The sequence below is a fragment of the Mytilus galloprovincialis genome, chromosome 2, assembly GCF_965363235.1.
Source record: "Mytilus galloprovincialis chromosome 2, xbMytGall1.hap1.1, whole genome shotgun sequence".
In the NCBI taxonomy this organism is placed as follows: domain Eukaryota; kingdom Metazoa; phylum Mollusca; class Bivalvia; order Mytilida; family Mytilidae; genus Mytilus; species Mytilus galloprovincialis.
Genome location: NC_134839.1, coordinates 45742880 through 45763456, shown reverse-complemented (window position 1 = coordinate 45763456; position 20577 = coordinate 45742880). Strand labels below are relative to the sequence as shown.

The window sequence follows — 20577 nt, the reverse complement described above, 5'->3', positions numbered from 1 at the left end:
TGATATTTCTGTAACTATATCATAGAGACATATGAGAAAATCTGTGTTTACCTTTCTAATGTGTCATTTTGGTCTCTTGTGGACAGTTTACTCATTGGCAATCATACCACATCTTCTTTTTTATATTCCCTATTCTGGGATTCTATCATAGCATTGAGACTTATATTTTTCCTCTTAATTTTTTAAAGGGAGGTTTTTACCAGTGTTCTTCATAGTTTGCTTTTCGGGCGTAAAAAATTTAAGAGTTGAAGAGTGTGCTATTCAAAGTAGTTGGTATGATATAATGGTATATATGGTCAGTTATTGTCATTTTCAAAACATTTTTAAAATAGCATTTTCAAAGACATTTTATCAAATATTAATACACCTTTATTTCTGCCAGAGGACCTGCATTAGCCATTGTCGTCTGATAGTGTTTGGTTGCTGATTCACAGTGCTTTTCCATACCAATGGGTTAAATAGGAACCAACATGTTAAAATCTCTTTTGTTATTTTTAATGCCCTCGCTGAAATTTAAAGGGGGCATTAAGATTAACCCTTGTCCATACATCCTAAATTGATTTCCCTTCTTTAACATTAATTTACCTCAACCATATGTTATGAATACACAATGTTTGTTACCACCAAAAACAGATCCAGTTTGAATATAGGTGGCATCAATTTCACCATTCTTAAATTGCCTCCCTTAATAGATGGGAAAATTGCTGCATTTGCCTTTCCTTCTTATTACTTTGCCTCAACCAAAATTTTTTTGAATACTTATTACCACAAAAGTGCAAATCCAGTTTGAATGTGATATTTAAGTGTATAAATGCTCTTAACATAATTTAAAAGTGATATTGTCCATGTGAAACCAGGGTAAATCCAAGGAAAAGTCACCTGAAAGAAAACTGTTTCACATGAGCAATAGTTAAAAGAATGTTCATCTGTGTTATTGTTGAGTTATCCATGATTTAATCATACATAAACAGCAGAAGCACTATATAGTTTAATTTTGGTGAATGAAATAGGTTGTCAGTTTATAGCAGAATAAAACCAGTTAGATCTTGTCTGTTTTAGGGAAAATTGTTGGTGAGGAGTCGGTATTATGCTTCTGAAGTTATTTCAGACTTTTGTATTGTAATGTCGCTTTGGTAAAACTTTTGTTTACATGTTTAAAAGGAAAAAAACACATTTGTCTTTTTTGATATAGGAACAAAATGACCCTTTCATCTAAGATACACTATTACTGTCCTTATATTTTGTCTGTAATAACTTAATCCATCTACCAAGGCCTTTATTATTGGAAGAAAATCTAAAGCTCACATTTGGACATATTGCAACCATGCTGAAAACATATGATTTTTTTACACTCCATTGTTTCATAGTTACACATATCTGTATTGTGTATCCACCCTAAAAATCAGGAATTTTTTACAACCAGATTTTGAAATGCTTCACAGAAAGTCCACTCTCCTCATAAAGAAACACTCAGGAGACCCTATCATGTCACTTGGTACAGGATGCTATGCAACTGACTGTTTTGCTTTAAAAAAGTAAATTGCCATAAAAGTAATCAGGTGCTTCTTAATTGTGTAAATATTGGCAATGACAGCACTGCCTTTCGGTAAGTGAAATAGAGGATGACTGGCAATCAAACAATTGATCTTGTTAAAATAAAACCACACATTTTTCTATTTTCTTATGAAATGATTTTTATTTTAATAACCAAGAAAACTGCATAATATCTCATCTTTTTTTAAATGTGTTTATGTTGTGCATTTGTCTTCTGAAAATAGCTCATCATCTGGAAATTGCTGTTCGTTGTTTTATCTTGTCTTTTATTATAAATGTTTGTCTTGTAATTTTTTTTATGTCTGTATATCATTTTTCATTAACTTGAAATTAGCTAGATATATGTTTACTAAACATTCAGCACATTGTACTTTCAGAGGGCTTTAAAATTCTGTTTCTTCAGTTTTATTGTTACTCATTCAACATAAGTCGGGTAATAAATATTATTACATTGGTTGCAATGAATTACATTGATTTCCCAGTTAAATAAAAACCGATAATTTCACTTATTTCACTCTGATGTCATACAACAATAGGCGTTGTCAAGACGCCGATAGCGGCAGATTAAAACAAATTGTGAATGCGTAGAAAAACGATATAGTTCCTTATTTGTTTTACATTAATTTCTTTAAAAAGAGCCATTTGCCAATGTAATAAAAAGAATAACTACTTAAAGAATTCAAATATCGAAAAATATTCAACTCGTGACCAAACAACACTGATAATTAACTCGTGCGCTACGCTCATTCATGAATTAATGTGTTGTTCGGTCACTCGTTGAATATTTTTCTCTATTTGAATATTACCTATTCTATAAATCAACATCATATTTTTATATCTGCCTGAGAGCTCAGTAAGAGGCATGATATTGTATGTGATTTGAAAAACAAATATCTGCTCGTTCATTCTTTAGCCAATACTGTGGAATCGTTCATTTTTTGTGGGTACCAATTTTGGGGGATTGAGCAAAATTTGTATCTTTTTCAAATCTTTATTTCATGGTTTTTGTCGAGCCTGCAACTTTTGTTGCAGATAGCTCGACATAGGGATAGTGATCCGGCGGCTACGGCGGCGGCGGTGTTAGCTCACTTCTTAAAAGCTTTATATTTCAGAAGGTGGAAGACCTGGATGCTTCATACTTTGTATATAGATGCTTCATGTTATGAAGTTTCTGTCAGTCACATGTCCAATGTCCTTGACCTCATTTTCATGGTTCAGTGACCACTTGAAAAAAAAGTTCAAATTTTTTGTAATGTTGAATTCTCTCTTATTTTAAGTAATAGGATAACTATATTTGGTATGTGCGTACCTTGCAAGGTCCTCATGTCTGTCAGACAGTTTTCACTTGACCTCGACCTCATTTCATGGATCAGTGATCAAGGTTAAGTTTTGGTGGTCAAGTCCATATCTCAGATACTATAAGCAATAGGGCTAGTATATTCGGTGTATGGAAGGACTGTAAGGTGTACATGTCCAACTGGCAGGTGTCATCTGACCTTGACCTCATTTTCATGGTTCAGTGGTTATAGTTAAATTTTTGTGTTTTGGTCTGTTTTTCTCATACTATATGCAATAGGTCTACTATATTTGTTGTATGGAATGATGGTAAGGTGTTCATGTCTAGCGGGCAGATGTCATCTGACCTTGACCTCATTTTCATGGTTCAGTGGTCAAAGTTAAGTTTTTGAGTTTTGGTCTTTTTATCTAATACTGTATGCCATAGGTCAACTATATTTGGTGTATGGAAATATTTTATGATCTTTATGTCAGTCGCGCAGGTTTTATTTAACGGTGACCTCATTTTCACGGTTCATTGCACAGTGTTAAGTTTTTGTGTTTTGGTCTATTTTTCTTAAACTATAAGTAATGGGTCAACTATATATGTTGTATAGAAGCATTGTTAGCTGTACATGTCTGCCTGGCATGGTTCATCTGACCTTGACCTCATTTTCAAGGTTCATTGGTCTTTGTTTAGTTATCTTGGTTAATGTTAAGTTTATGAGACAGTTGTAATAAAACTAAGCTTTATACTTAGGACTATCAACATAATATCAATGATTAGTATAGAAGGCGAGACATTTCAGCGTGTGCACTCTTGTATCAATTTATAAAAGGCGAATTTGAATTTGAATTTAATGACCCAGTTACCGCTAAATCGAATAAATAGCCATCTTTGATAATGAGTTCACAGTATTTCAGTGTTTTGCAAGGAATTGTCTCTGGCTGTCAATTATGCATCCCTGCCACATGATGGTCAGTGTGTCAGTCTGTCACACCCAATCTGACTTCATTATCTTAAAAAATGACAGCACCTGTACTATCTTTATTTTTTTACAAATTTTGTGAAGCAGAAACCGCAGCATATATTTGTTGACATTCCAATAGTTGCAAGAGGAACATACTCAAAAACTTCAATATACATGAATAACATTAATTGATTCATAATACAGTTCCATCTTTTATCTCTTTTATATTTTCACCTGCAAAGAGAGACGTATCTTACCTGTTCAACTTTACACTTCCAGTTTAGTATAGTTCCCTTTTTGGGCAGGCATTTGCATTTAGCTTTTTTATCAGTTTTAAGCATATTATTTGAATAAAAACAAAAAAACATCTATTTCCATAGTCTTAAAATGTATGCATATTTTATACTTTTATCTTTTTTCTCAGCTACAACATCTTAAAATACATGACATATGGATTGCAATCTGGTAGCCTAGTCAGCCTTAACTATTGGTATAAAGCTTTATATTTCAGAGGGTAGAAGACTTTGATGCTACATCCCTTGCATACAGATGCCTTATGTTAATGGTTTATTCAATCATCCAGGCCACTGGGCTGGGCTGGGGTGAATTATGTTTTAGGAAACTACTCTCTGAGATTTTCTTTTATTTAATGAAGTTTCAGAAGGGGTTTTGCTGTATTTTATTTAAATGTATTCTCTCATGTTTTTATTGGTTGTGAAGATGATCATTTTATTTTTAGAAATTTTTATGTCCCTTCTAAACTTTTTGTATTTTGTATCTTATTATATCAATATGTTATACATTTATCTGTGATATATGTTTTTTCCAAAGCAGGCTGGAGGAGATATTTAGCTACATTGTAGCAATCTCATTTAACTGTATTTATTTCTTAATTTACTAAAAAAAGTAGCAAGAAAACTTATCTGTTGAATTACTTTTTTTTCAAGGATAATAATCCATTTAGTGAAGGATATCAAGAACGTGAGAAAATGGTGAAGGTCCACCCAGAACCAGCTCTTCCTCCTATGTCATCAGCAGAAACAGGTACGGTCATCTGAAAACCATGCACAAGAAACTTTTTTCAATGTTTTTGCTGACACATATGTAATAAAGAAAATAAAAAATTTAGGACAAAATTGATTCATTCAAGTTGCATGATATTTAGGTTATCCAAAAAACTGTTGGATATAATATATTGAAGCATTCCAGTTCCCAGAGGTAAAATTTAATGCTTCATCCGTTATTAATTACAAACAAAGTTGGGCAGTTAAACAAATTCTTTTGCTATTGCAGAAAGACACAGATCTTTATTATATTTGATAAAAAATGGTTTATTAATTTATTATTGTCTCATTTTACAGGGGACCAGTCTGATAGACCTGTTCCATTTTATGGTGAAAGAACTATGTCATATGATCAAAGTATACGTCTGCCAGCATCATCTAATGGTGAACAACAAAGATACCATCGTTAGTCCTAGTTAATTAAATCATTTAGGAAATTGCAAAAAGAAGTTACCAATTTTTTAAAAGAAAAGTGTTGTAGTAAGGGAAGGAAGGAAAATTATGATCAGGCCATTTTGCCTCTTGAATTAAGGGTCTTTGATGGAATCAAAGAACATACTTAAATACATTAGTTCATTTCTTTTATATTTGATTCACTTTGAGGAAGCTTTGTGTTAAAAAAGGTTTTGTAAGATATCTTTGGTAATTTTCCTCTTTGTTGAATAAAGAGCAGTGGTTTTAGTTGCTAATTGTATTAGCCTTTGCTAATAACTGACCATTGCTATGGTTTTATTTTCAGTTCAAGGTCCAAGATTTCCAGATCCAAGTTTGATGGGAGACCAAGGACCAAGGCCACCCATGCCAACTGGTTTCCCAGGACCACCTATGGACCAGACAAGGATGGTCTACAGACAAGGGGCTCCATCATATGGACCAGGTAAAACAGTTAAAAAATGAATTATGAATGGCTTGTTTGATTATACTTACTACTAACTAATGGAATTTGCATCATCTATAGTTTGGTCATTTATGCTTATTATATCCATGCAATAAAGCGGCAGATTCGAATATATTAGCTATACCATGCCATTTGAAAAGGGAGCTTCTGTTTTGAATTTTCCTTTTTATATCTGATATTTTTATATACTGTAAATTCAGAAATTATTGCATGCATTTATTATTGTGATTTTGTCATTTTAGACTTAAATGCTATTTTAATTTTTGCGATATTCAGAAAAATCCTGTTTGATTCATATAAAAAATTTCAAAATGCGAGTTTTAATTATTGCAATGATAACCCTGTCGCATTTGCAATAATAAAAACATCGCAATAATTTCTGAATTTACAGTATTATGTTTGTATTCAAGTTTATTCTTAATGAAACTTGACAACAGACTAAATGACTGGATGAACATAACTGTACAGAGAAACACCTCTAAATTTTCAATATTGGTATCAAATGTTAGATTAAAATGTGTTAAGAGGTATCTGGAAAAAAAGGAAAGTGTAGATTTGTCCTGTCATTTTCTCACTATTTATGAGTAATAGTATACAGTGTTCTCCCAAGGCCGTTTTAGCGCTGCGCTTTTTCAGCCCGATCCCAATTTCCCGCTGTTCTATTGCATTGACCGCAGAGATATCCAACGCAAGCGCGTCGCTATATTTTTTTCGTCATTTTTTCAAATTTCCCGCTTATTTTTCACTTTGGATCACATGATCGACTGGTTTACTTTTTCTAAATGAATTATTTCCGTTGTATTAGGTAACTTTGCGGGACCAGTCTAATAAATTTTACGAAATGGTGACTTTGGAAGATCAAAATAAACAAAGATTTCAACGTTGACATCTATTTTTTCAATTAAAAGAATATATACAGGCGTTTATGAATGAAATGAGATGAAATTAATTAACCGCATTTCCCGACGACACTCACAAACTTGTTTTACGAACTTTGAACAAACGATGTGTTTTAAAAAATGATTTTAAAAACGATCAAACACAGGGGTTTGTTACAATTTGCCAGGTTTACTATCCATACGAACCCCGAAAATGAGCAAGTCTTTGAAGTATTATTTATCACCTATTCAAACTAATAATTGGTTAGTCACCAATTCTGCAGTAATGAATTTTACCACTTGAAAACAATTGAGAGGATATGATTAGAAAAACAAACAACTTGAGAAATTCACTTTATCGATGTCTAGCTTGGATGAAGCCATTTGAATATTATATAACGTTAAGGTCAGAAAAATGAGAAATCATTATGCTAAAAATTTCAATTCATGTCAAACGTCGTAAGGTTAACAGTACACTGCTACAGTGGATTACAAAACCAAATACAGAGAAGCTGACAATGACTTTATTGTTGGTCCTACATGTTCTGCAACATCACCTGTTAGTTCTTAGAAATCTTCAGATAGGCTGTCTGGTATAGACCCATCATGGAAAAAAACTTCTTCTTGGGTTTTATACACAGACAATATGAGGATTATTTAAGAATTGAATGCTTCTTTTTGTAAATTCATTGGGGTGTAAAAGCGTTGACCGAAGTACATTTTGTATGAAGCGCAGAAGCGCTTCATTCTAAAAATGTGCGCACGGTCAACGCTTTTACAACCCTATGGAGTTACAAAAAGAAGCATTCAATACTTATAATTACATTTTTAGCTCACCTGGCCCGAAGGGCCAAGTGAGCTTTTCTCATCACTTGGCGTCCGGCGTCCGGCGTCCGTCGTCCGTCATCGTCCGTCGTCGTCCGTCGTCCGTCGTCCGTCGTCGTTAACTTTTACAAAAATCTTCTCCTCTGAAACTACTGGGCCAAATCAAACCAAACTTGGCCACAATCATCATTGGGGTATCTAGTTTAAAAAATGTGTGGCGTGACCCGGTCAACCGACCAAGATGGCCGCCACGGCTAAAAATAGAACATAGGGGTAAAATGCAGTTTTTGGCTTATAACTCAAAAACCAAAGCATTTAGAGCAAATCTGACATGGGGTAAAAATGTTTATCAGGTCAAGATCTATCTCCCCTGAAATTTTCAGATGAATCGGTCAATCGGTTGTTGGGTTGCTGCCCCTGAATTGGTAATTTTGAGGAAATTTTGCTGTTTTTGGTTATTATCTTGAATATTATTATAGATAAAGATAAACTGTAAACAGCAATAATGTTCAGCAAAGTAAGATCTACAAATAAGTCAACATGACCAAAATGGTCAGTTGACCCGTTTAGGAGTTATTGCCCTTTATAGTCAATTTTTAACCATTTTTCGTTAATTAAAGTAATCTTTTACAAAAATCTTCTCCTCTGAAACTACTGGGCCAAATTAATCCAAACTTGGCCACAATCATCTTTGGGGTATCTAGTTTAAAAAATGTGTGGCGTGACCTGGTCAACCAACCAAGATGGCCGCCACCGCTAAAAATAGAACATAGGGGTAAAATGCAGTTTTTGGCTTATAACTCAAAAACCAAAGCATTTTGAGGAAATCTGACATGGGGATAAAAATGTTTATCAGGTCAAGATCTATCTGCCCTGAAATTTTCAGATGAATCGGTCAATCGGTTGGGTTGCTGCCCCTGAATTGGTAATTTTGAGGAAATTTTGCTGTTTTTGGTTATTATCTTGAATATTATTATAGATAGAGATGAATTGTAAACAGCAATAATGTTCAGCAAAGGAAGATCTACAAATAAGTCAACATGACCAAAATGGTCAGTTGACCCCTTTAGGAGTTATTGCCCTTTATAGTCAATCTTTAACCATTTTTCATAAATCTAAGTAATCTTTTACAAAATCTCCACTGAAACTACTAGGCCACAATCATCTTTGGGGTATCTAGTTTGAAAAATGTGTCCGATGACCTGGCCATTCAACCAAGATGGCCGCCATGGCTAAAAATAGAACATAGGGGTAAAATGCAGTTTTTGGCTTATAACTATGAAACCAAAGCATCTAGAGCAAATCTGACAAGAAGTTTAATTGTTAATCAAGTCAATATCTATCTGCCCTGAATTTTTCTGATGAATTGGACAACTGGTTGTTGGGTTGCTGCCCTCCAATTGGTAATTTTTAAAGAAATTTTGCCGTTTTTGGTTATCTTGAATACTATTATAGATAGCGATAAACTGTAAACAGCAATAATGTTCAGCAAAGTAAGATCTACAAATAAGTCAACATGACCTAAATGGTCAATTGACCCCTTAAGGAGTTATTGCCCTTTATAGTCAATTTTTAACAATTTTCATTAATTTGGTAAATTTATGTAAATTTTTACCAAATATAGTTCTCTGTTACTAATGGGCAAAGTTCATTATAGATATAATTGTAAGAAGCAAAATCGTTCAGTAAAGTAAGAACTTCAAACACATCACCATCACCAAAATACAATTTTGTCATGAATCCATTTGTGTCCTTTGTTTAATATGCACATAGACCAAGGTGAGCGACACAGGCTCTTTAGAGCCTCTAGTTTAGCTATGATTAAGAAAAAACGAATTTTAAATTGTTTTTATTTAATTCACCTGTGCACTTTATTGTGGGACCACGTGTTATCATGAATAAAAAGTTTTATTGAGTGATGCAATTGCTTACGGAATAACACATGATGTGCTGTTAGCCAATCAGAATAAAGTATTATGATCAAACATACATCTAATGTAATTATATGACTTTACAATGTCAATGGAGAAAAAAAGACTCTTCTATATCATGACAATAACATTAACAAACAAAGGGGTAACTTCCATAAGCATGATGAGGACATTACAAGATAAAACATCAATAGCATCATATAAGAAAAACACAAAACAAATCAATTACAAACAAACCGCGCGTCGCAACACGGTTACTGAGAATTGTCAAAAATTATGCGCTTACCACAGCGCTATCCAAAAATTGTTGGGAGAACACTGATGTACTAATATATTTGGTATAAAGAATCATTGCAAGGTATACAAGTATGTTTGACAGTGTTCTTCTTTCTTGACTTCATTTCATTGGTCAGTGACAAACATAATAGGTTTTGTTATTAGGTGCTTTTCTCTGGTATTTTAATGAAAACTTAATTTGAATGGATAGATTGTAAGGTGGACATGTCCTTCTGGCAGGGTTTATTTAATCTTGACATAAATTTCAGGATTCAATTGCTCTAAGTTCAGTTTTCAATTAATTTTCAGATACTATATGCAATATGTCAATTATATTTGGTGTATGGAATGATAGTAAGGTGAAGATGTTGTCTGGCAGGGTTCATTTGAGCTTGACCTCATTTTCATGATTCATTTGCCAATATTTAGTTTTATTGGCTGATGTCTGTTTCCCATGATACTTTAAAAGATAGGAAAACTATCATATTTGGTGTATGGTATGATGTCAAATGTACATGTCTGTGTGGCAGGGTTCATCTGACCTTGACACCATTTACATGGATTGTTTTCAGGGTGCATGGTAAATGTTTACATTTTCCTGGTCTGTTTCTCAGATACTACAATGTATAAACAATAAGCCACATTTATTTGATTTATGGAATGATTGTAAGGTGTTCCTGTCTATCTGGCAGAATGTGTGACTTCACCTCATTTCATCAATATGTAGTTATTGTGATTAGGTCGGTTTTTCAGTTCTATAAGTTTTAGGCCAAGCATGTGGTGGTAAGGATAACATGTCCATCTTGACCTCAATCTCATGGATCATTGACATTGTTAAGTATATACAATGGCTGTAGTAAATGCTTGACCTTAAAAAATTTCCGACACCCTCACATTTAAAAATTACAATTAAACTTGGTGACACATTTCAGCTAGTATGTACGCTAGTCTTGACCTGAATGATCATAGTTCATATGTTATAAGGTTGATCCTACAATATTATTTTAGGCTTTTTAAATTTTGTATAATTGTTTTTTGGGGGGAGGTGGGTATGGAAAGAACATTTGTAAAAAGGTAAAAAGAAGTATACATTTGCATATCATTATTTTCTATTTTCTTATGATAAGTATAGGCTCGCTGTAAAGTTTCCCTTTAAATGATTTTTACCTAATCTGTTTGTGCTATTTGTCTAATCTGTTTGTCCTTTTTGAACATCTAGACACAGGAAATTATTGTTAAATCTGTTTCTCTAGAAGGCAAAATATACAATTAGATAATGTTCTTAAAGATTTTATTATGGGATTATATAGTTAGAATAGTAGGTAGAATATCAGTATTTGTACTAACTGCTGTTTCTAGGCTATGGACAACCACCCATTGCTAACCAACCAGACCTCAGCATACCTCTTGAGGCAGAAAAGAAACCAAAGAAAAGGAAAAAGAAAAAGAAAGCCGAGAGTAATACTGGTTGTTGTGTGCTTTCTGCTGTAGACAAAGGCTCATTTATACTGTTTCTGTCTATATTTTGTTTGCTTTTGATTTGAAACTGTCCTAATACAGGTTCTTACTATTTTTTTCTTCAACATTTCAATTTAATATGTAGGTTCACAGAAACACAAACATGATTTAAATAGTGAAGCTGTGAGAGTTGATTGTAACTCTGCAATGAGCAATTATGAAGACCTAAGTTGACACTGAATTTTGAATATCTATTGCCCCCCATTTTGGCATTCTTGCCCTTTATTATTCATCATACTCTAGCAAAAATTATGTTAAAAGAGGGATATTCATTGTTACCTTTTGTACTCATTTTTCAACTCATTCAGTTTGAATTGCTTTTTTCAATCTTCTTTCTATAACTCATATGAAGAGATTACAATTCCGTTTTAAAATAAAAGGAAAGGAATATAAAGTTTGAAATTTGAAAACGCAATACATTCCAAAATTCTATCAAATTTTTTTGCGATATAAACCTTGGAACATATTAAAATTGAAAAATCTTGATTTTTACAGATACAGACCAAAACTGATCATACATGAATAGACATGATCAGTGAACATAATCATTGTTTCATCTTTCAAATTATTAGTGGCAGGGGGTACTGTACAGAGAGATTTCTTATGAGAAGTTATTTATCAATTTTAAATTTTATTCCCATTAATAATGAACACATTTTCATAAATTTACAGTAAATTCATTAAGAAAATTGATTTGCATATTCACAGTTGCTACAGTTAATTTAGTTTTTGTAAAGTTATACTCTCAGAAACTGATACCAATATAGTGCTGAAACGTGTAATTGAGCCTTCAGATGTTGTGATGACTGAATGTTATATGTTGTTTATTGTTATTCTATAATTGAATATTCACATACACATTTTACATAAATTCATGGATATTTTTACATATGCTTTGATTAAATACAACTTTGTATTTAGTTATTTATATGAAGTTATATTTAGATTTTTACTTTCACTTTTCTCATGGTTTATTTTGCTCGTGGTCTGTAATCATCTATGACTACTCATGTCTGAGGTCTTCCAACAAATCATTTTTTTCATTCAAAGACCATATAAAAAATGTTAAGTTCTTGGATATGTTCACAGCTTTTTTTTGATTTTTTTGCTAGAAATAAAAAAATGTTTATAACATATTGTACAGTTAAAATGCTATTATTTAAGACAACAGTTTTTATACCCCTGTTCCTAAGGAAGTGATAGTTAAAGCAATTTACCTCTATTCATCTATTTGTCTCTAAAACATTTCTCTTGAATTTTTTCTCAGCAGTTACAGAGCTTCTTGATATTTTGTATCAAACTTTAAATTGATAAGCTAAACTGTGTGACACATTTTCAAATCCTTCTTTTTTGCCACATTCATGTGTGTTCTTTATGTTTATGCACTTATACAAAGTTTTAGGTACATTTCCTCCCAACAACTACTAGTCAAAGCATCTAGATACATGTATTTGGTAATAAGCTTGATATAAGTTATGGTCTGAGACATCTGCCCTCCAGTATTTACTTTGTTAGCCACATACATATTTTTTCTTCACATTATATGATTTATAAGTAATTTTATCAGATTTTTCTCAGGACTTGTGGCCTTGGTGATTGATGGTCTTAAATAGAAGTTCATCTATTGTATCAATTAATAGCCTTTTAACACTGAGGTTTTTAGTTCGGTCCCTGCAAGCGACAGGTACAAATAAACTTCAATCTTAATTGAGTAGGGATGTCAGTTTTCCTGTCGAGGGTTTTGGTTCTTGTTGTGTACATGGTCTACCTGATCGCCACAATATAGCTTATGGTGCTGAAAGTGGCATTAAACATCAACCCTCAATTAATCTTAGGAATTAAAAAACATAACTTCTTAGTGTTTGGTGCCAAGCTAGATTTTGGTATGATATAGAGAATGCCACATTCTCATATCCGTATTATCTCTTTTTCAATCATGTTCCACATAGAACTGATTACCCCGGGGAGGGATTAAATCTTTTCACTCATGTTCAACATAGAACTAATTACCCTGTAAGCCTCTAGTTTACAAATTTGAAGATTGTACAGAAAAAAAATTGGGTTGAGATCAATGTGGAAGGAATGGAAATAAACAACAAAACATGTAAACAAAAGACAACAACCCTAAAATACCTCACTGGACATATTTTAAAGAAGTCTTCAGATACACTAATTTTCTCTGCTTTATTTGTATTTAAATAGATGTTGTCTTTTTAGATGACCTGATTTAAGAAAGATTTGAGCTATTGCTATCACTTTGCATCTCTTGTTGTCCTCTCAAGATTTTTACATGCTACAATCAGCCAATCAAGCTTTTTGCATTTTTTTAAATTATAAATGATGACATCAGGACCCTCACAATTTATATATGATGACATCATGACCCTCACAATTTATATGAAATCTATAACTAAAAGTCAAATCAAATGAGATGTATCGAGAAATGTTATCCTTTTATTCTGAAGTATAAAATAGAACATTTAGTGTAGAATATTTTTTTATGATAATCTTTTCTGTTTTTCTTTGAAATTTGTATTCAAAATGTTGGTTTCCTCCTGTCCCCAAAAATCAGTCATTACCTCAAATTTGTTATGATCTGAAATCTTGCATTCAGCAGATATTTGTTGTTGTTTTCCTACATTTCTTTGTAAGATATTTATTAAAAAGTTCAAAGAAAAAAGAAGATTTTGTCCATGGGCTGATATAAATTTTTACAATATTACTTGATACATTGGAACTCTTGATTAATTGATTTCAACTCTTGTAACAGTTTTAAAGATATAACTTTTCTAGCACCAGTGCCTATATTTCTTAATGAGCCCAGCTAATACCATCTAAATAGTAGGAGGAAGTATTTTATGAGAAATTATATGAAATAATTGTGATCCTTTCAATTTTTTGGTATATAAGGATTCCTTAATTGACAATTTTTTATTTAATAAAAGTTTACAAGAGCTGCCTATAAGTTTGCTATATTCTGTGTCTCCTTGTTTTCTAGCACAATTGTTTATATTAGAAAAACACAACTTTGTTTTTATTTTTGTTTTCACTCTGAAGTTGATGTTATGTTTTAGCATTTGAAAGTATTTCAATTTTTATATAAGATAGAAAAACAGAATATCTTTTTTTAATGAATTGATTCGATTCTGTAATATTAAGATATTTATGTTTATTTACAACCATTATTTATTTTATAAGAGGTTGGTAAATAATTTATAATGTTTTTCATATTTTTCAGTTAATTAATTTGTTAATTGTAGTTTATAGGCTAAAACTGAAGGTAATCGATTTCAGTTATTCCAAGTGTAATCGAACAATTATTAATTTTAGGTACACTTACAAATAATTATTAATTTCAGGTACAATTACAGACGAGACTAAAATACATAACACAATAATGTTTTTTAAAAGGATATTCACTGCTGTTGTTATTGAATTGTTTGTCAGATATTCAAAACCCTCTGATTTTATCCATGTAGTGCCATGATTTTTTTTTTAGTTTTTAAAGAAAAAAGGTGCCAACATCAAACTTGTGAAAAGCCTTGAGACCATCTTTTCCCCTAATGGTTTTATTTCCCTTATTTATACACTATAATATATTAACAGTCTTTTAAAATACTTGGGTTTTTTTAACAGAGCAACAAACATCCTTAATAGGAAATCTTTGTTCAAACTCAACTTAAAAAACATATTTAAAGAGACATTAATAAAGAAGAATTTTTATTTTCAGGTCCTGCACATAATCAAGCTCCTTTGGAACCAAGGCCTCCTGTTCATTTCACACCACAGTCAGAAACAGAAAAACGTATCATGGAAATTCTTGAAAGTACAGCAGGACTACACCGTAGACAACAGGAAGAGAAACAAGAGACAGAGAAAGAATCGAGTAAGCCTGGAACCCCGGGTAAATCTGTAGCTCAAAAAGAGACAAAAATTGAGACAACACATAGTGCAGCAAACACAGCCACTACACCCTCCTCAACACCTGAACCATCATCTTCATCAGTGGCTAGTTCTAAAAATAGTGATCAACCATTAGCATCTAAAGTTGTTCAGGGTACAGGTTCTAATTTGAATTTACCATCAAGTGCTGAACTGTCAAGAGAGTCAGAAGATTCACAAGATTCTGAACCTATTTTACCTATGAATGTAATGATACATCAGCAAAGCATGCCACACAGGGTAACAATGCCACAGATGTTTAATGCTGCTGGTGTGCCACAAACAGCTGTTTCAAAACCAGAAAGTCAACAGTTATCTGATATGATTCAGACAGAGGAAACCTCTCGATCAAGTTCAAATAGCCCAAGAGTTTTACCCCAATCAAACAGTCCCAGAATTCCTACTCCACAGTCTTCAGACATGATGAGATCAACTTCGGGAAGTCCAAGAATTCTACCAACTCAGGATGGAGCAAGATCCACTTCCAGTAGTCCAAGAATTCCTCAGTCACCAAATCAGCGACCCCCTCCTGATTTGTATCGTCAAGGTGTACCTTATCGTCATCCTCCAGTTCCTGAAGGCTATAGGTCAGGGTCTACAAGTCCAAGGGTTTTGGATGCTTCTTTACAGAAATCAGCCACAAGTCCAAGAGTTTCTAATGCACCATCTCCGAAAGATATTCAAAGAACTATCCCTAGTCCTCGAATGGACCCACAGAGACCAGGATCAGCAAATTCTGATAGTTCAAGAACAGGAAGTCCTAGAGTACCACCAAGTATTTCACCAGCAGGACATATGCACTTCTCTGCTGATCCACAACATCAGGGTATGCCTGGAATTCAACAATCTCATTTTATGTCAAGAACTTTACCTCATCAGATACCACCTCGTGGGAAATCACCTGGAAGGGTTTCTCCAAGGCAGTCTCAGCCTTCACCTATTTCAGATACCCAAATGATGTCACAATCTCAAATGTTAACACAGTTTCCTGGTAGAAAGTCACCAGGACAAGGCTTTGCGCCTAATTCTATGGGAAGAGGTATGCCTCCATACCCACCATCTACTCTGCCTGTAAGTTTTCATAATCAAGGTACCAGTAATGCATTCAGACCGGGAATGATGCAACACTCTGCTCCAAATAGATTTCAACAGCAACCTAATTTTCGACCTCAGTTTTCCTCAGAACAACAACAGAGACCAATGTCACAGAGGTATATGTATCCATACCCACAATCTGTGACTTCCTCATTAGCAGAATCAACTTTAGCTCAACTACCAAGGTTTACAGCCAAGGTAACATCAGCTGAGTCAGGTACTTCTCCTACAAGTCAGTCTGCACCAGCGTTATCTTCAGGAAATCAACCATCAGCAGGAACATCAGAGTCGGAGCAGACTGGTTTTAACCCATCTGAACCAGCAATTCCTGGATTAAGACAAGATAAAAATAGCTTAAATCCTACTGAATCTGCTATACCTAGATCATCTCATCATATACAACAGTCATATATTCCTCAAAGTACAACAAACATACCACCAAATTCCAATCAAAATGTGTTACCCACTTCTGTACAAATGTCACAGACTCCAATGGGTTCTTTACAGACAAGTACAACATACTCAGCTATGGGGACAATTTCACATGGACAAATCCCATCAACCAAAGTGTTTGTTTCATCTTCACAGTCCATTGTCTCCACATCACAACCAATAGAAGGGCAAAGCAATACAACATCTAGTCATAGTATTAGTCAAACTACCACTTCATCAAGTAACGAAAGCCATAAAGAGATTACTTCAGGTACAGAGGAAGGTAAACAGTTGTCTGTTAGTAATACGACTGTTAATGAGACTAGTCAAGCACCAATGACATCAGGGGTTTCAACAAGTTCATCCAATCAGACGTTAGAATCTAAGGATGTGGTTAAGGAGGAAAACCCTTCTCAATAATACTCGGCTAAATGTGTTGTTCATCTGAAACTATTATGTGATTACGGTTTAAACAGTTTAAAAAAAAAAATAATAGTATTAGGATTAGAAAAGACATTATCTCATCTTTTAGTTCTAAAAGCAATATTTCAAATTTAAGATGGGATCTCATAGACTACACATTAAATGGCAACTATGTTTGTGAATAGGATGTAGTGAGTTATTTGGACATATTAAATGGCACAAATATTTGTGAATAGGATGTAATATACTATTTGAATCAAAAGAAGGAGAACTTTAATGTTTATGTCATTTTATATATTTATTATTACAATGAATTGGAAGAAATATACCATGTGTGTGTTGGATCTGATTGTTTACCACATTGCAAGGACCTTGGAGTGCATAAATCAGTGCTGGATGGTTACATAAGTGCTGCGTTAATCTAGGATATAAGGATTTATAAATACATTTTAAGTGATGTGTTTAAATTAAACTATAAAAAGCTACAGTTGAAGAAGTCAATTTCAAAGAAATATTCCCGACAAGTTTAAATTCAAAGGACTTGTCAGTTCTGTGTATTTTCTTGATGACATGTCATATTAAACAGAAAATTCCTTGACTTCATATGGGATGTAGTTTTTTGTCTGCAGGTAAGACTTTATTAGTAGATATAGACATTAAATGATGTATCATACACACACATAGTCTAAAAAGTATAGAACCCAATGAAAAAAAAACTACTAATGTAGCTGTAACAGTAGAGCAAGATTCCCACCAGAAATTCCTATTGTCACCTCCGGTACTGTGGTACTCAAAACTGGGACCTCTATGTTCAAAATTGATGTTCTAACCAATTGAGCTAAAGAAGTACTTCTTTGGGGCCTGTCATAACATTGATATTCCATCTGGAAATTAAGAGACTTCTGAATTGAAAAGAGCACACAAAAAAGTGATAATTTTTGTGAAGCATTGTAATATAATAGTTTCACACTCACACACAAACTTCTTTTTGTACAGAAAATATATTACTTACTACATACCAGATTTCTTTATTTGTTCATAAACAGTTTTTTACTGTCTTTTTTTCTGTATTGTATATAACAATTTATTTTGAAAAATACATTTTTAGAATTTTAATAAGTTTTATTCGTGTAGTTTTTATTTTTTTTTAAATCTGTAATAAAGGCATTTAAAATCAACCAGTTATGTTACCTTTTACAGTTCAAAAGTTTTCTATTCCAGTCAAACTAAGATTTAACCTCAAACTAATTGCAACAGAAAATGCCATTTATATACACAGAAAAAAGTCCCTTAAAATCTAACTTGAGGAAAACTCAAAATCAGCATTTTTTATTTCCTAGGGAACTTAACATTGGAAGGGGAGATAACTCTTGCAAAAATGAGTCTTTTTTGGTCAATATTTGGTTGTTTTTCTTGATTTTTTTTTTAAAGTATAATACTTTGATGGGGCTATAAGTTTGTATTTGACTAAATTATATAATCGTCTGCTCATGAAATGTACAAAACCGAAGTGTTATGGGTAGTTTAATTTTTTTTTGTGCATTTTTCATTAAAGAAATTTCAAATTTGAAGCTTTGTGACTATTTTGAAAAAGTAATGTGAAAATTTGGTATTGTTTATATCTGTATATTATATTTTTCAGCAACTTACTTATCTAGATAAACTTTATACCACAAAATGAAGAATACATGCTTAATTATTTTTATTAAATTTGAGATTCTTTACCTTGACATCTTGAAAAAATTCAATAAATGGTCAACTAATGAATTACAAAATCTAAATTATAGCTTGATAAAAGATATGAAAACACCTTTAGAGTTGTTTGTCATACTCTAAAGACCACTAAAAAATCAAGAATCAATACATTCTGATGAATAGAAGTGGTAAAGTTATAATTTTATATCAATTTTTATTGATATTTCTGCCTTTTTTTGCAAGAGTTATCTCCCTTTTCAATGCAAATCTCCATAGGAATTTTAAATGGTGTTTTTTTTTTAGTCTTCCTCAAGTTAGATTTAATGGGACTTTTTTCTGTGTATATTTACTGTATAATGCTAAAGATTAAAACTTAAAATTCTTCTGTTGCAATTACTTTCGGGTTAGGGTAAAATTTATGCTAGATTGACTGGACTATTGGTCGATTTGAAAATTTGCAGAAATATAAATTCTTGTAATGTTTTATAAAATTGAAAACACTCTTAAAAAATATTTTGTTTGGCAATGTCAGCAACTAGATCACTGGTGTAAATCATGCATTATGGAAATCCCTGATCTGTAATGACTGTCACAGAAATATTTGATTTTAGTAAATGCTAGGCGAAAGGGGGCAAAATATGATGCCCTTGACTATCCATCCAACTACTGTTTCTACTCTCTAATTTAAGTTTACCTCCTGCAAAATTTATGAAACTGATAAGCAATGCTAAGAACCAAAATTTGAAAACACAGTTCAAATTTGGGCAGTGAGTTAATTTATTCAGTATTAAAAAACTTATGACATAAGAAATAAAAACAAAACAGTTAAAATATGAACATGATGAAGAAAAAAAACACATAAAAAGAATACAGACGACTAGAACAATAGAACAGTTTAAAAACTAACTGTTAGTCATCAATTGCTATCAAAAAGTTTTTTCGAGTATGATTAATAAGCAAAGCAAGTATTACTAATATAAAAGTTCATTCCAAATGACATGAAATTAAAAAAAATAGTTTCTCTTTTTCTTTCAGCGTGAAATGGAAACTGCTGCAGATTCTCATTAACCATTAGACGACAAAGAAATAGTTGTTTGATAGAAATGTTGTATATGTATTATTTATGTTTGAAAAAGAAATTTGTATATTGTGTTTAAAAAATTATGCAAGAAAGAGATGTTTAACTTTTTAGAAATATTTAATGTGATTGTAGATATTTTTTCTCAGAGATGCTATACATTTAGTTTGTACATGGCTTTGTTTGTGATGAAATATGTTTTTTGAGTAAGGAGATAATCATGCAAGGTAGTCTATTTGTGGTTATTTGTTTGTTATACATGTTTTTTTGTATGATTGTCCTAGTAAATTTTAGTGCAAGTCTTTACATTTTATTAGTCATTACCATGTAGAATAAAGATTTGTAATTGCCAATGAGACAAGTATCCAAACTATTTTGACTTTTGCAAAATAAGGAATCTGTCCTTTCTTCATTGTGGAAAATTTGTCAGTTAAAAATCTCCCTTCAATTTGAATGTGACAAGAGCATTTCATGCCATATATTGTCACTAATTTAAATCTCTACCATGGGTTTTGGAGGAATATTGGTTTATGTCTATCCATCAGTCAGTCAGTCTGTCTAGCAGTTATTATTGATTTCATACCTTATATATTTAGATATAGGAATATGTGGTATGAGTGCCAATGAGACAACTCTCCATCCAAGTAACAATTTATAAAGTAAACCATTATAGGTCAAGGTACGGCCTTCAACACAGAGCCTTGGCTCACACCAAACAGCAA

At 32.5% G+C, this 20577-nt stretch overlaps 1 protein-coding gene across 10 annotated transcripts in view; it reads left to right on the top strand.

The window, feature by feature from the left end:
• LOC143063678 (uncharacterized) overlaps nt 1-20157 on the top strand; it is an 83904-nt gene extending 63747 nt beyond the window's left edge. For 9 of the 10 annotated variants that reach the window (XM_076235989.1, XM_076235988.1, XM_076235990.1 and 6 more), the window contains 6 exons: nt 4748-4844; nt 5162-5269; nt 5604-5741; nt 11032-11130; nt 14921-17711; nt 19813-20157. In XM_076235989.1, coding sequence (XP_076092104.1) covers nt 4748-4844; nt 5162-5269; nt 5604-5741; nt 11032-11130; nt 14921-17079 — 2601 coding nt within the window. In that variant the 3' untranslated portion in view covers nt 17080-17711; nt 19813-20157. The remainder of the gene's footprint in view (nt 1-4747; nt 4845-5161; nt 5270-5603; nt 5742-11031; nt 11131-14920; nt 17712-19812) is intronic. The other variant, XM_076235994.1, reaches the window with a different exon arrangement.
• Nucleotides 20158-20577: the final 420 nt, after the last annotated feature.